This window comes from Nylanderia fulva, unplaced genomic scaffold, assembly GCF_048542155.1.
Source record: "Nylanderia fulva isolate GAGA-0341 unplaced genomic scaffold, ASM4854215v1 Scaffold224, whole genome shotgun sequence".
In the NCBI taxonomy this organism is placed as follows: Eukaryota; Metazoa; Arthropoda; class Insecta; order Hymenoptera; family Formicidae; genus Nylanderia; species Nylanderia fulva.
Genome location: NW_028190289.1, coordinates 123,515 through 140,978, shown reverse-complemented (window position 1 = coordinate 140,978; position 17,464 = coordinate 123,515). Strand labels below are relative to the sequence as shown.

Below are 17,464 nucleotides of genomic sequence, written 5' to 3'. Positions count from 1 at the left end.
AATAATTGAATTCTATTACTATTTTGTGCAAAAAATTATTAAGATAAAATTATCGAAGGATGAATATAAAAATTTAAATGGGCAAAATTTCAATGTGTTCAATTAAGACAACAGTTACACAAAAATGCCGCCACACACACAAATATATATATGTAAATATATATACATATAACGACCAAAAAAATTGCAATTTATAGCAATGTGCATTTGCATACATTTATATTAAATAATGACATATTTATACTAATTGAATTATTAAGATAAAATTATCGAAGGATGAGTATATGACGAGAAAGTACACAATATTTTTAGCAAATATCTTTTTTGAAATAAGTCATATAAATGTGTATATAAATAATGCCTAATACTATTTGATTAATTGGGCAAAAGTTAAATGTGCTAAATTAAATCAACCGTTACACACAAATGCCGCCATACACCCAAATATATATATATATATATATATATATATATATAACGACCTTAGAAGTTTTGTTGATTTAACACATCATATTTAGCATGAAGACACGAACAGAGAATCAGTCAGTCTTTCGTGGCCTTTCAAACCACGTCGCCGTAGATATAATACTTTTATTAAAGTGTGTGAATATATTATATTCTTCCAACATTGAATACTTTTAAAGCATTATTTGCTGTAGTTCATTTTTAACACGATATATAACTTTCCAATTAACATTCTGTTTCGAAATATTCGGTAAGTCAAAACAATTTTCATACATATAAAACATATATGTGTCTACGAATTCAAGAAAATTTAATCATACGGTAGGACAGAATTTTATAGAATTTCCAACATATGTATAGAAATAGAGAGAATAGTTTTATTCAAAATTATTTGTAAATTTTAATCCAGAGATAATTTCAAATAATATCGATAATATAATATTTTACGAATTGTAATATGTTTGGTGAATTATTAGTTTTATTAGGTGAAATGTTGTAATAAATTTAGAGACGTTGTATTATCGTTATTCAGTTTAATTCTGCATTTAAAATATTATAAATGACTTACAATAACCGCAAGGTATAACTTTCGCTTGCGAGATATAATTCTATTTGTTTTTTCTTTAGCGAGTTTGCTGAGCGAGTGACAAGTTATCGATTCTCCGGTCATCTGCTTATATCGGTTAAGCTGTTATAATTTGTTTGTTTTGATATTTTGCCTTTTGTTACCTGTTCCTTATTATTGTTTCGTTCGTTGTCATATATATACATATATTCGATCGCCGACTTTCGTTCTCAATTCAATTTAATATTTTAAAATAAAATTGAAATTATATTTCAATATAAAATAAATTTTAGTTCCGGTATTTATCGTCACAGTTGAAATAATCTTAAACCCACAAAAGTTTGATATCGAATATTTAATTTTTGAAAGTTGCAAATACTACAGTTAACAGATAATGTATATTATAATAGACACTTTTAATTGTTTTTTCATTACTAAATTATTAAAATTCTGTTTTCCAAAATTTCTCGTACCTTCTACTTTTTATAAAAAAATATCTGTATGTCTTTTAATACTTAAATTAATTTTGAAGTTGTGTATTGAAAATAACTTTATCAAAAATGAAGAATCAAATATTAAATTTTGTTGTTGAAAATTATATATATAATTAAGGAGAATAAAAAATAGAACAATTATTTTTATAATCTGTATTCGATATATCGCCTTATAAGGAGTATTATGAAAATTTGAAAAAATTTATTTTGTTAAGTGAGAAATAAATATAAATACAACACTAAAAAATAAATAGAATCATATTAATTATCAAGTTTGAAGTAGACATAATACTAAATATTTTACTTAAAATTTTTTACAGAAATATTTTATATATAACGTTCAAAAAAAAACGCACGTTAATATTAAAAACACATAAATACTAATTTATATCGATTTATTAAGATATTCAATTAAAGTTGAAACATTTTAAATATATTAAAATTGTAAAAATTATTAAAATTTAATTATTACTCATTATTAAGTTGTATTTCTCAAATGTATTAGTATTCTACCACCAATATATATACAAAATAGTTGTCAAAATAGAAATTCGTCTAATTAAAGTTATATGAACATAATTGAAATACGGCGACTTAAAATTATGATCATATTCATAGCATCAAGCAACTGTCTTTGCCAAAATTAACAATTTGACAATTGTAAAATGAATAATAGAAATAAAATCAAAAGCGCGCTCTTGTGTCGTCTAGTAATTTAAAAAAGACAACAATACTATATTTAAGTTCTCTATTTGTCTTTTGCTTACAATGTGTTTTACAGATCTAGAATAAATATTTCTTTTCCGACATGATAATATTTCTAAAACTATTATTAAGCAGCGGGTTAATGTTCATCGCTGAGACGGTTTTTATTCTTAATGAATCATCTTTATGCTATGAATCATCAAAATATATAACACCAAACCATTACGATATCAAGTTTATATCATCAATTGAAGAAAACATTTTCTATGGAGAATACAATATCAGCATAAGCATTCTTAACAAAACACAAAATATATTGTTCAACAACATATATCCAGAAAAAATATATTTTGAAAATATAGTTTTAATTAAAAATTTAGAAAAACATCATAAGAATGCTAAATATACAGTTTATAAACCGACATATAATATTGAAGAAGACATAATTGATGTTTCTTTTGATGATGAGTTATTACCAGGAAATTACATTTTAATTATAAAATATTTCGGTATTACTGATACAGTTTTTAGAATTTTCGATATGAAAGAAAAACTTGCGTAAGTAAATAATATATGTTTATTAAAATCAATGTGTAATGTGCAATTACATGAAACCTTGTAATTAATATATATTATTTATGCATTAAATGTTTCAAAAATTATTATATATCATAAAATTTAAATATAAAGACAATTATTCTATACCTTTAGAACATATTATTACATATTACACATTTATACATTTTTAAATTCCAACATTTTGATGCTTGCTAAAAATGTTTCATTAATTTATGTTCTTTAAAATGTATAGTTTCGTAGCTGCTACTCATTTTTATATAATAGGCACACGACATATAATGAGTACGTGTTGGGATGAAAAGTATTTATTCTTAGAACCAACCTTTAACATATCTATAGGATGTAATCAATGCACGGCTTTGTCAAATATGCCATTGCGAAATACGGAAAAAAATAAGTACAATATGTTATGGACACACTTTGATACCACACCTGCAATGTCGCCGTATCTTGCAACGATAATTGTGTCCAATTACTTAACACGTGTTGATAATAATACTCAACATATTCAAATGTGGTGCAAAAACGAATCTGTATTTTACATGGAATTTGCAAAAAATGTAGCTGAAATAACCACGTTGTTCTATAAAACTAAATGGAAACAAGGTTCGAACAGTATTTCGAAGGTGACTCATGTTGCAATTCCAAATTTCCCTGACAATGGCACGATAACTTTTGGACTTGTTTTGTATAAGTGAGTACAAATGCTTAAAATTACATTAAAAATAAAATTATATATTAGTATGCAAAATTATAAAATTTGAAAACATGTATAACTTATTTTGTTTCTGTAAACGTTCGAAATTATAAGATATTGTCGAAACAAACAATTTTAAGTAGTAAAAGTTAAATTTATTTGTATTATAATTCAAAAAGTTGAAGTTTATTATTCTAATATAAATACATGAAAGAAAAAATTTTTATATTTATCGGATTCCCCAAGGTAAATGTTAAAATTGTAATAAAGCTACCCAGCAAACACAGTATATAAATGTTATATACTCAAGCATGTTACATGTAACGTATATGTTAGTTGTCATTTCCCACTCATAGATGTAACATTTTTAATATTACATATATTACATTGTAGTTATATTGGCATTATATCCCAAGATAGCACTGACTTATCAATACACCAATGTGCTATTTGGTATATAATTACAATATAACTACAATGTAATATATGTTATATTAAAATGTTACATCTATGAGTGGGAAATTACAACTAACATGGATGTTACATGTAACGTACACGTTATATTACCTGTTATATTCCATTTTATTACAGCAATGTAACAATTATATATCGGTGTTTGCTGGGTATAAAAGAAATGACATCTTTTTATTTATTTAAAACTAAATTTCTTCATCAATAATATACGCATGAACACAAAATCATTGTTTTATTCTTAAATTAAAAATTAAAAAACATATTATTTGGTACGATTTACAATACTGATTTGCTAAATGAAGTTTTATTTTCTTTAAAAGTTCTCAATCTTAATATTTAAATATAACTTTCAGCGAAATGGATATCGTTTACGATAAGAATTTATATCCTATTGCTCACAAAATCGAAATAGCTCAATTAGTAGGACATAAAGTGACACAGCAACGGTTTTATAATCTGAACAATCCGTTTCGATCGTCTTCTTGGTTTAATGAAGTTCTTACTACATTGCTTACAACGTATGCTCTCGATTCGGTAATTCTAAATATTTTTAACGCTATCACGCTCCTATCACTTTCTTGGAAACGATACCATACTTAAGCATTTATATAGCAAGATTTTCGTTTATCAAATTGTTTTTACAAAATGCATAAATTCTTACTAAACTGTTTGAAAAACATTTAATAATATATACATATGTATACAACATTAAACTAGTTTTTTACAAATACTTTTTTAAATATTTACATTTATATAGATATAATGTAAGATATGAAAAATTTTTTTATATTTTAACACTATTTTATCTGATATTTTTAAATTTTTATGAAATCTAAAATAAAATAAATTAATCAAAAACTAGTACACCCGATATTTAATTTGATTATTTGGTAAAGAGAACTCTGCGCGATATAATATCTAGAGGTACTAATTTTAAAAATATTTGTTAATTATATTAATACAAAATTTTAGATATTATTATTATATTTATTCGTATGTTTTACAAAATGTGAGAAAGTGTTATTTTTAACATAGAAGAACCGCTAATGATATTATTAGTATTTTCTTCTAATGCTTGCATTTTCAGAGCGGTTATATCGATATATTAATAATTTTTTTTATAGATTTATCGAGATAATAGAGCAACAAATTTATTTGTTGTTCAAAATCAACATACTTCTTTTTATTTGGATGATTATGATTTGTGGAATTCTATTTCACAAGATGACAGTTTATTGAAAATTCGCGAATCCATCAGAGGTATAACGTAATATAATAAAATAATCTACGTAAATTTTGAACTATTAATATTATAAAAATATGTGTCTAGTTATAGGATAATTAATTCTTTATCTGGATTTTATTAAAAAAATGAGATTATAAAAGCACACACACACACACACACAGACACACGTACATATTTATGTATATTCTTTAATTAATATTTAAAATATATACATATAGGTATATATATATACATATATATATATATATATATGTATGTATGTATATATATATATACCTATATGTATATATTTTAAATATTAATTAAAGAATATACATAAATATGTATATATACAGGTATATGTATACATAAAGTGTCCGGTAATAATCGCGCATATGTGTGTAGAGGATATTAATTGAATAGTCCTTTAATGTTTTGCTATCTTCGTAAGAATTAACGAGACATTTATTTTTAATATAAAATGATAAACCGTGCGACAATAGAAGACATTTCACTGTTATGCGATTATATTACTGTACATTGTACCCAGCTAACCATTTCTGCAGAGACAAATGTAAGCAACAACTTTTGTTTTGTAAAATGGCCGCAGATAAAAAACATATTTTGTCATTACAAACACTGTGAGCATAAATTCAGTAAATATTTCCCAACATCTGTTAGCAGAATATATTGACAAAGTGGCAATGAGTAGCAAGCAGATCTGTCGAAAGTGTTGACAGTAGATTGATGCCAAAAATGCAGCAAATCCTTCAGATCTAGGATTTTTCTTCGATTTGCTGAGCATTTGACGCAAATCTGTCCTCAATTTACGATTGACAAATCTGTTCCCAGTCTGTTGTCAATCTGTCGTCGCACTGTTAGTGACAGATCTGCTCTGGCGTTGAACCCAACATGATGTTAGGATATACTTTCAACTTTTGATTGCAATTGGAGTGCACTCGAGGACACAGTAGGCCCTGGATTTGCAGCCATATTTGATCGTATTTTGTTTCCCGATTGTTAACAATTTCCAAGCAAATGGTTAGCTGGATATACAATATATATATATATATATATAATTTTTCTTTATAATATCACTATGTTTACATGTAACTATTATAATAAATATATATATTTATACTATATCTAATTTATAATTTTGATGTAAATTGTAGCACCCTGTATACTGCGCATGATGCAACACGCCGTAACCAAAGAAATATTTCAAAAAGGCGTTCGCTCATATACAAATAGCACGTGAGTATATAATATAAGAAAATAAAATCATTTAAATCTTAAATAATTTATTATAATACAAATTTTATATATTGTCCCTTATTATTTCGCTTTTGCTGACATTATTTCATATTGCTTTTTTTTAGTTTTACAATTCCGCTTTTTTCCTACATCTGCTACTAGATTTACCTTCACTTTCGTTACTTTTACTATGAAAACCGCTTTTGTTGAAACAATATGTTGTTTTTTTACTTTTTCATATAATACATATATTCAACGTTGTTTTATTTTTGTTTCATAATTTATTATTTTCCAAAATCATTTTTAAATTAATTTTTATTTTTTTATTAATTCCTTTTCTTCATATCGTCTATAAGTCTTATAATATCTGTTTTTTTTTAATTGAATTTTGTGCTACATTTGTTTTTTAATGTTATTTTAAATATATCTGACACGTATATCTTTTTTTTGTTACTTTCTTTATTTTTATTTTATTTCCTTCGTAGAACAATCTCTTTTATTATATTTTTATTATTTCTTGTTTTGTTTTTATTTTTATTTGATTTGTTTAGTTATTTCTTTTATTAATCATTTTATAACTCTCTCAATCTTTGATCAAATATAATCTGTATTATTAATGCCTAACAAATTAAATAAAATTATTAAATTTTATTTAATATAATGTTATTATCATAATATAAATAAAGGTGTAATTATATTTTGATTCTTAGTATTTATTAAAATTTCTCATAATATTAAAATTATACATACAATTTTAACATATTTATAATGTTTTTTTGCATAATCTACAATAATCTACATACATTGTGGATTTAGCCATGTTCATCGTCAAAGTTTTATGACTTTTTTGGAAGAAGTTGTTGCTCATGCAAAAAATGTAGATATTGATATATCATTACAAACAATGAAATATTGGACTTTGGAAGAGCATTGCCCTCTCATCAAAGTAGTACGAAATTATGATAATCCTAAGAGCAACTATAGAATATCGATACAAAATTTCGACATATTAAAAATTGATTGCGTTCCTGTAACTTATGTCATCCAGTCGCTTCCCGATTTTGACAGTTCGATGCACCGCCTTTTATGCAAATCAAAAGATATAGAACTTACATTCACACATAAAGAGCGTGGTTGGTTTATAGTAAATGTACAACAAATAGGTAAATATCAACCAATTGACTTATTATGACTTATTACTCGTTTTTATTTTACACACGTACACAATTAACATTATTTTATATTTTTTCTGTTTTATACATTATTAGATATAAATCTGAGATATTCATTATATAACTACTATAGTTTTAAATGTTTTGTGTAATATGTTCTGTTGTATTATTATATATAATTAATAAAATGTATATATATCGACGTTTTCAACATAATATCAATCAATATTAAAGTTATATTTTTACAAATATTTTATTCTAATCATAGTAAAAATGATTAAAAAGTTAATTATATTTATAAAATTAGTATAATAATATAAGTGTAGGTGAGATAAAATTTTTGTACAGTTTCATGTTACAGAACTTTTGCTGATTAGTAAAAAATAATTATTATATATATGCACAACTAGAATCAATTTTATTTTATGATATACAACAATATCTCGCACAATTTCATTTTTAATTTATAATTAATTTTCAATATGTATTTGCATCTCATTGAATTATTGTTATGTTTTTAATTTATAATTTATATAAACAAAAATATTAAACAAAAATGTTTGAAATTAAGTGTATATTAATAATAAAAATTATTCAAAATAATAAAAATTGTTAAAATTTATTTATTATTCGACAGGATATTACCGCGTTAACTATGATGATGAGAATTGGCGAAGAATTTCAGATTATCTATACTATGATGATTTTACGACAATTCATGTTCTTAATCGTGCCCAAATTATCGATGATGCATTTCATTTAATGATAGCAGGCCAACACAAAGTCTCTATATTCTGGAATATTATATCGTATTTGTATCGAGAAGAAGATTATATCGCATGGTATCCTATGTTTAAAGCTCTGGAATACATGTTTAGTATTTTTCCAGTGGAAGAAAAAACTGAAAAATTTGCGGTAAATATTAATCAATTTCAATGAAAGTATTACATTTAAATATTTATATATACACTGATTGATCACAAATAATTTAAATATTTATAGAGAAATATATCTAGCGATAAAGTTTTACATATTATTACGTCACAGATAAATGTGCAAACATTTTAGTTTGAATAATCACTCACGCGATGAACAGTTTTCAAAGTGTATGATTTTCACTACTGTAAATAATATTAATATATTGTACGGTGTGTTCAAAAAGTATCGCGAATTTTGTGTTTTTTCAAAAATTATTTATTTATTCATGAATATCTATTTTGTCCCCTTCAAAGTAATCCCCACCAGATATTATACACTTGTGCCAACGTTTTTTCCAATCCTCGAAGCACTTCAAAAAATCATTTTTTGTGATTTTGTTCAGCTCCTCCTTCGATGCCGTCTTTATCTCCTCAATCGTAGCGTAGCGTCGTCCTTTCATGGGCCTCTTCAGTTTCGGGAACAAGAAAAAGTCACAGGGGGCCAGATCTGGGGAATACGGTGGCTGCGGCATTATTAGTGTGTTGTTTTTGGCCAAAAATTGAGCAATTTTGGTACGAATTTCGCGGCGACCCGTGTCATGCCCAAATCATTGGTAAAAATCGAATGGCATGAGCCAATCGATATGTTTAGGTCCTCAGCAACTTCTCTAACGGTGATTCGACGGTTGACCAATACTATTTTCTTCACTTCATTAATGTTTTCGTCTGTTGTTGACGTGCTCGGGCGTCCGGCACGCTCTTCGTCGTTCACATCTTCTCGGCCCTCGGAAAACATTTTGTACCACCGATAAACGTTGCTTCGGTCCAAGGTAGCTTCACCATATGCCACAGTCAACATTCGGAATGCGTCCGCGCACTTAATTTTGTTTTTCACACAAAATTTGATACAGATTCTTTGATCCATTTTTTGGAATAGGCAAAAATCGAAGACGAGCCAAAACACGTGCAAGCAAAGCAGCTGTCAAAAATTAACTGAACATTCAAAATGGCCGTACTTGTCGGCATAAATGAGAAACATGAGTACCAACATAACCAAAAAAATCGAAAATCGAATATACGTAACCCGCAGAAATTCAAAATTCGCGATACTTTTTGAACACACCTCATATAACATTGTTATTGGATAAATAGCTGGATGCTTAAAATATTTGTCGATGAACCATGGTGGAAGACATGGACATATTGTAGAGGTTTGATGATAACTACGAAAAATGTGTCCACTTTTGGAATAGTGTATACTAGAGGATTCGAAACAACTGACATTAAATTTTCAGAATACTTGGCTTGCATTGAAGATACTGATTTCATCATACATTATTTAAGTTATAAACATGTCACTTATACAAAACAGCAAGATCAATTTCTCGCTAACACTTTCTTACATTTTATTACGAAGCATGCGAAGAATCCAATTATACTGCAGTATATATTCGATAATTTTAACAAAATAAAACCAAAGTAAAGTGACATATTTTTATAAATATTTTGTACAAAAGTTTATTATATGTATTATATATACATCTCATTTTTTTTGTTTTTAGAAATGTTAATATAATTGCAGCATTAAGTATTATAATTAATAATGTATATTCCGAAAATGTAGCTAAGGTAAAAATTTTACATGTTTAATTATGTATACAAAATATGATAAGTCGATGAATTATAATTATAAACATATTAATAAAGAAATATATATTTAATGATTTTTAGGATAGAATAGATGGGATAAGAACCATATTACACGAGTTACTTGCAAAAATCAAATATGAAGAAATTGATGATGCAGACGAACTTAGAATATGTTTACGACAAGAAGCTGCAAAATGGGCATGTTTTTTCGGTGACATCACTTGTATGGAAGAAGCCAACAATAAATTAAAACAACATCTCCACGATTCTATAAAACACAGGTAAATTATGTTACATATTTTTATTTTTTCTCAATCAAATTTACTTGTAGATATCTCCTATAATATTTAAATGAGTTAATACGCCAATCTTTAATAATAAAATTAAATTCTATTTATATTTTAGACTTTTGCCATGGTGGAAGACATGGACATATTGTAGAGGTTTGATGACAACTACGAGAAATGAGATCACTTTTGGAATAGTGTATACTAGAGGATTCGAAACAACTGACATTAAATTTTCAGAATACTTGGCTTGCATTGAAGATACTGATTTCATCATACATTATTTAAGTTATAAACATGTCACTTATACAAAACAGCAAGATCAATTTCTCGCTAACACTTTCTTACATTTTATTACGAAGCATGCGAAGAATCCAATTATACTGCAGTATATATTCGATAATTTTAACGAAATAAAACCAAAGTAAAGTGACATATTTTTATAAATATTTTGTACAAAAGTTTATTATATGTATTATATATACATCTCATTTTTTTTGTTTTTAGAAATGTTAATATAATTGCAGCATTAAGTATTATAATTAATAATGTATATTCCGAAAATGTAGCTAAGGTAAAAATTTTACATGTTTAATTATGTATACAAAATATGATAATAATGCGATATTATAATTATTATTTAATATTTAAAATAATTTTGATAATGTTACAATAACGTTGTTTATTAATAATTGTATTAAAATTATACATTTTAGTAATAGAGAAACAATCTGAAATTATTGTAGAAGCTAACGTAATTAAAGTGAATACAGAACATCTATTTAGAAGACATCGAATAAGGAGGTATATTTAATAAATATTATTATGGAAAGCGAAAGAAAATGAAAAATTGTTCTATCTGTGTGATTAATTTCTGAATATTATTTTTATATCTGATTCTTTGTTATATAATTAGTATGTTGATTTTATTATGACAATCTTTGTTTATATATATTAAGATTTGTATAATGCGGAATGAGATTACTATATTTATCTAATTATATTATGATTAATGAAACGATTTGTTTTAGATGAGTGACCGTGTAATAGATAAGGATGAATTATATTCCTATATTACAATCAAGATTCAAATTATTCGCAAAAAACAAATCGAGAAGCAGAGACAATATTTTGCAAGATTTTTCTTCTAATCGGTGGATGTAAAAAAATTGCAGCTTTGCATACGTGGACATACTTTATATGAATAATTTTTTTATATTGTATCTACTATATCTTTTACTGCTCTAAATATTGTTTATTTAGATGTATTACTATCCGATTTATATATTTGCCTTTTTATATTTACAAAACGTTATAACTGCATGCATCAAGATTTTTATGTTTTTGCGATCTTGTTTGAAGTAGTAAAATTATATATTATTGCAGAAATTAATTATTTTTTACATTCAATATTATTAATTATGTAGAATTTGTGATTGATTAGCATTTTTTAGTTTATAATAAATAACATGACACATTTCTCTTTCTCTCTCTAATTTTAAAAAGTTATTTAAATAAAATATTAATCTTAATATATTATATATATATATATATATATATATATATTAATAGAAAAATATTGAAAATAACGATATAAAACTGCAAGGTCAAAAGAATATTGCATAACTTGTCACATAGCAATAACACAGCAATAACATTTGTCACAAGTTTATAATAAGTGCGCGTCTAACATGTGCTTGTTTCAATCAACGCGATGAATTTTAATATTAAAAAATTATCTTATTACTTCATTTGAGTTTTTATTATTCCGTTTCTTACTATTCTTAATGATAAATGTCGAATCTTATTTAAAATATTTTTATAGCTTATCGATTAGAATATGTAAAGAAAGCTACTATACGTAATATACGCACATATTTACGTATAATTGATTCCGGAACCGTAATATTGAAATAATTTTTGACCCATAAAAATTTATCGAATAAAATGCCTTTGAAACTTAAAAATATTATAATTTACATCAATTACATAAAAGAAAATAAAAATTAAACTAAAGACATGCTGTGTGTGTAAATTTATAGTACGAATTTTTAACAGATATCTTTGGCTGATTTAATACTTTATTGATATTTCAGTAATTCTAACACTAAATAAAATATTGTAAAAAGGAAAGAAGTATCGTTTATTAATTTTCTTAAACATTTAAATCAAAATTAAAGATAATTTAATTTAATTTTTACTTGCACAATTAAAATGAATTTAATGTTTCACATATTGCCAAGAATTAAATTGACACATATAGAAGAGTATCAACGCGCATTGAAAAAATTATTAAATTAAAAAATATTTTTATTTCTATACAGCTATATAAATCATTTATTTGATACAAATAAATAATTATCTGTATTGAAAAGAATTTTCTTACATCAAACAATAAATATTTTTTACATACAATCGATATTATTAGTTTCAAATAAATAATTTTTATTATACAGAAGTATTGAATTAAATATTTTATTTAAATTAATAAAAATTTTATTGCGCTATCAGAGAGATTTGATAAAATAAACTTTGCTCAAAATTTTTAGAGGCCTTCTCTGTATAACATAATATAAATGTTCGAAAGATAAAAATATAATAATTTTTTATATAATTATCAATTATAGAATATTTTAATTTTACAAAGAAATTTGTAATTTAAATTCGCAACAATTGTTGTCACATCTGATTTGATGTATCGTGATAGTTCATTAAAAAGTCACGATTTATAATCAAAATTATATTCTATTTTGGCTTTAACCCTAGTTTATTTATTTAGTATATATATATATATATATTTTGAAAAAAAAGAAAACAGATCTTCGAAAATATATTGTATTAAGTTTATAAAGAAATGTTATATAAGAATAAATTAGAAACAAATTAATATAAAAAGACGAAAGAATAGTACATATCATGATTAATAAGTAATCGATTATAATATTTATAATTTTATAATATATACTTTTACATACAGACGTAGGTATAGTATAAAAGCACAATATTGGGCATAAAGACATTTATAAATAAATGTATATTTCGAACAAAATATAAATTAACCCATTTTAAATAACGTATTGTTATTTCAGAACCAAGGTTTCTCTTCCGAAAAATATACTTTATACAATATTTATAAAATTTAAAAGGAGCGTCGCGTCGTAAGTACTCACCTTTAAAAAAAGGTAAAAAAAGGCGACCAGTTAAGGGCACGCCATTAACAAAAATTATCCATTGCAAACCCATGTACAATAGAATTGTATGAAAAATTATCGATTATAAACCCATGTACAATCGTAACAAAAGTAATGAAATAAAAAAAAAATTGCGCCAAGTGAAAGTAGAAACTTGTACCAGTGGAAAATTAAAGTTGCAGACATATATAGAGTCGTATAATGAATCAATAAAAATTTAAATTTGCAAATGTAGAATTGTACCATAAAAAAACTTATCTTTTAAAAAAAAAGATAATCAAGATGCCAAGTCCATGCGCCATGTAAAAAAGTGTTAAACAAAAAAGTATTTTTAAGTAAAAAAATCTATCAATTGACAAAAATTTATGTTCTAAAATTAATATCTCTACAAAAAGTAATGTCCAATTATTGCGCGAATAAATAAACATTTTTATAAAAAATTAAAATTTAAAAACTTATGCAAATTTAAAATTAATATAAAATAAAAAGAAATAAAAAAATTTTAGTTAAAAAAACTGGGCGCGCTGCAATGAGTTTAAAAGTAACAATTTAATTTTAATATCATTAGAATATTATTTAGCAGCGCGCCCAGTTTTTTTAACTAAAATTTTTTTATTTCTTTTTATTTTATATTAATTTTAAATTTGCATAAGTTTTTAAATTTTAATTTTTTATAAAAATGTTTATTTATTCGCGCAATAATTGGACATTACTTTTTGTAGAGATATTAATTTTAGAACATAAATTTTTGTCAATTGATAGATTTTTTTACTTAAAAATACTTTTTTGTTTAACACTTTTTCACATGGCGCATGGACTTGGCATCTTGATTATCTTTTTTTTTAAAAGATAAGTTTTTTTATGGTACAATTCTACATTTGCAAATTTAAATTTTTATTGATTCATTATACGACTCTATATATGTCTGCAACTTTAATTTTCCACTGGTACAAGTTTCTACTTTCACTTGGCGCAATTTTTTTTTTATTTCATTACTTTTGTTACGATTGTACATGGGTTTATAATCGATAATTTTTCATACAATTCTATTGTACATGGGTTTGCAATGGATAATTTTTGTTAATGGCGTGCCCTTAACTGGTCGCCTTTTTTTACCTTTTTTTAAAGGTGAGTTTTTAGAGATATAGATTTCATCAAGGACTATTTAAATTTTAAACAGTACACTTATACAAAACAGGACGATCAATTTCTCGCTTACATTTTCTTACATATTATTACGAAGCATGCAAAGAATCCAATTATACTGACGTATTTATTAGATAATTTTAACGAATTAAAACCAAAGTAATGTGACATATTTTTATAAATATTTTGTACAAAAGTTTATTATATGTATTATAGATACCTCTTTTTTTGTTTTTAGAAATGTTAATATAATTGCAGCATTAATTATTATGATTAATAATGTATATTCCGAAAATCTAGTTGAGGTAAAAATGTTACATATTTAAATATGTATACAAAATATGATAATAATGCGATATTACTAATTATTATTTAATGTTTAAAATAATTTTGATAATGTTATCATAACGTTGTTCATTAATAATGGTATTAAAATTATATATTTTAGTCAATAGAAAGACACTCTGAAAGTATTGTAGAAGCTAACATAATTGAAGTGAATACAGAAAATCAATTTAGAAGACATCGAATAAAGGAGGTATATTTAATAAATATTATTATGGAAAGCGAAAAAAAATGAAAAATTGTTCTATCTGATTAATTTCTGAATATTATTTTTATATTTGATTATTTGTTATATAATCAGTATGTTGATTTCATTATCACAATCTTTGTTTATATATATTAAGATTTGCATAATGCGGAATGAGATTACTATATTTATCTAATTATATTATAGTTAATGAAACGATTTGTTTTAGATGAGTTACCGTGTGATAGATAAAGATGACTTATATTCTTATATTATAATCAAGATTGAAATTATTCGCAAAAAACAAATCGAAAAGCAGAGACAATAATTTGCAAGATTTTTCTTCTAATCAATGGATGTAAAAAATTTGCAGTTTTGCTTACATGGAAGTACTTTATATGAATAATTGTTTTATATTGCATCTATTCCTATTACTGCTTTAAATATTGCTTATTTAGATGTATTACTATCCAATGCTTTTATATTTACCTATATAAAACTATATGACTGCATGCATCAAGATTCTCATGTTTTTGCGATCTTGTTTGAAGTAGTAGAATTATATATTATTACAGAAATTAATTATTTTTTACATTCAATATTATTAATTATGTAGAATTTGTGATTGATTAGCTTAATATTAATATTAATATTAATCTTAATATATTATATATATATTAATAAAAAAATATTAAAAATAACGATATAAAACTGCAAGGTCAAAACAATATTGCATAACTTGTCACATAGCAATAACACAGCAATAACATTTGTCACAAGTTTATAATAAGTGCGCGTCTAACATGTGCTTTTGATCAATCAACACGATGAATTTTAATATTAAAAAATTATCTTATTACTTTATTTGAGTTTTTATTATTCCGTTTTTTGCTATTCTTAATGATAAATGTCGAATCTCTTTTAAAATATTTTTATAGCTTATCGATTAGAATATGTAAAGAAAGCTACTACGTAATATACGCACATATTTACGTATAATTGATTCCGGAACCGTAATATTGAAATAATTTTCGACCCATAAAAATTGATCGAATAAAATGCCTTTGAAACTTAAAAATATTATAATTTACATTATTTACATAAAAGAAAATAAATATTAAACTAAACACATGCTGTGTGTGTAAATTTATAGTACTAATTTTTAACAGATATCTTTGGCTGATTTAATACTTTAATTGATATTTCAGTAATTCTGACACTAAATAAAATATTGTAAAAAGGAAAGAAGTATCGTTTATTAATTTTCTCAAACATTTAAATTAAAATTAAAGATAATTTAATTTAATTCTTATTTGCACAATTAAAATAAATTTAATGTTTCACATATTGCCAAGAATTAAATTGACACATATAAAAGAGTATCACCGCGCATTGCAAAAATTATGAAATTAAAAAATATTTTTATTTCTATACAGCTATATAAATCATTTATTTGATACAAATAAATATATTTATCTGTTTTGAAAAGAATTTTCTTACATCAAACAATAAATGTTTTTCACATTTAATCAATATCATTAGTTTCAAATAAATGATTTTTATTATAAAAGAGTATTGAGTTAAATATTTAATTAAATTTAATAAAATTTTTTTTGCGCTATTAAAGAGATTTGATAAAATAAACTTTGTTAAAAATTTTTAGAGGCCTTCTATGTATAACATAATATATGTTCGGAAGATAAAAATATAGTAATTATTATATAATTATCAATTCCAGAATATTTTAATTTCCAAAGAAATTCGTAATATAAATTCGCAACAATTGTCGTCACATCTGGTTTGATGTATCGCGATAGTTCATCGGATAAGATAAGTCACGTTTTATATTCAAAATTGTATATCATTTTCGCTTTATTCTCACAGTTTGTTTATCTAGTATATATATAATTTGAGCAGAAAAAAAAGGAAACAGATCTTCGAAAATATTTTGTATTCACTTTTTAAAGAAATGTTATATGAAAAAACTAATTTTATCAGTTATAAATCTTTATAGTTTTGCACACAGAGTACGATATAATAAATAATCAAAGTAGTAAAACTTTAAAATTAGAGAAAAATTGATATAAAAAGACGAAAAAATAGTACAA

At 24.3% G+C, this 17,464-nt stretch overlaps 1 protein-coding gene and 1 long non-coding RNA gene across 6 annotated transcripts in view; both read left to right on the top strand.

The window, feature by feature from the left end:
• Nucleotides 1–533: 533 nt before the first annotated feature.
• LOC146723165 (aminopeptidase N-like) overlaps nt 534–17,464 on the top strand; it is a 41,611-nt gene continuing 24,680 nt past the window's right edge. Inside the window, exons 1-11 of one of the 5 annotated variants that reach the window (XM_085482980.1) lie at nt 534–715; nt 2,306–2,787; nt 3,041–3,502; nt 4,333–4,513; nt 5,104–5,239; nt 6,380–6,461; nt 7,278–7,624; nt 8,271–8,548; nt 10,282–10,481; nt 10,606–10,911; nt 10,995–11,061. In XM_085482980.1, coding sequence (XP_085339106.1) covers nt 2,333–2,787; nt 3,041–3,502; nt 4,333–4,513; nt 5,104–5,239; nt 6,380–6,461; nt 7,278–7,624; nt 8,271–8,548; nt 10,282–10,481; nt 10,606–10,911; nt 10,995–11,061 — 2,514 coding nt within the window. In that variant the 5' untranslated portion in view covers nt 534–715; nt 2,306–2,332. The other 4 variants (XM_085482981.1, XM_085482978.1, XM_085482979.1 and 1 more) reach the window with 4 other exon arrangements.
• LOC146723167 (uncharacterized) lies at nt 14,858–16,220 on the top strand. Its single transcript, XR_014924713.1, has 4 exons — nt 14,858–14,983; nt 15,063–15,129; nt 15,273–15,362; nt 15,586–16,220. It is a non-coding gene; the product is annotated as an uncharacterized LOC146723167 (long non-coding RNA).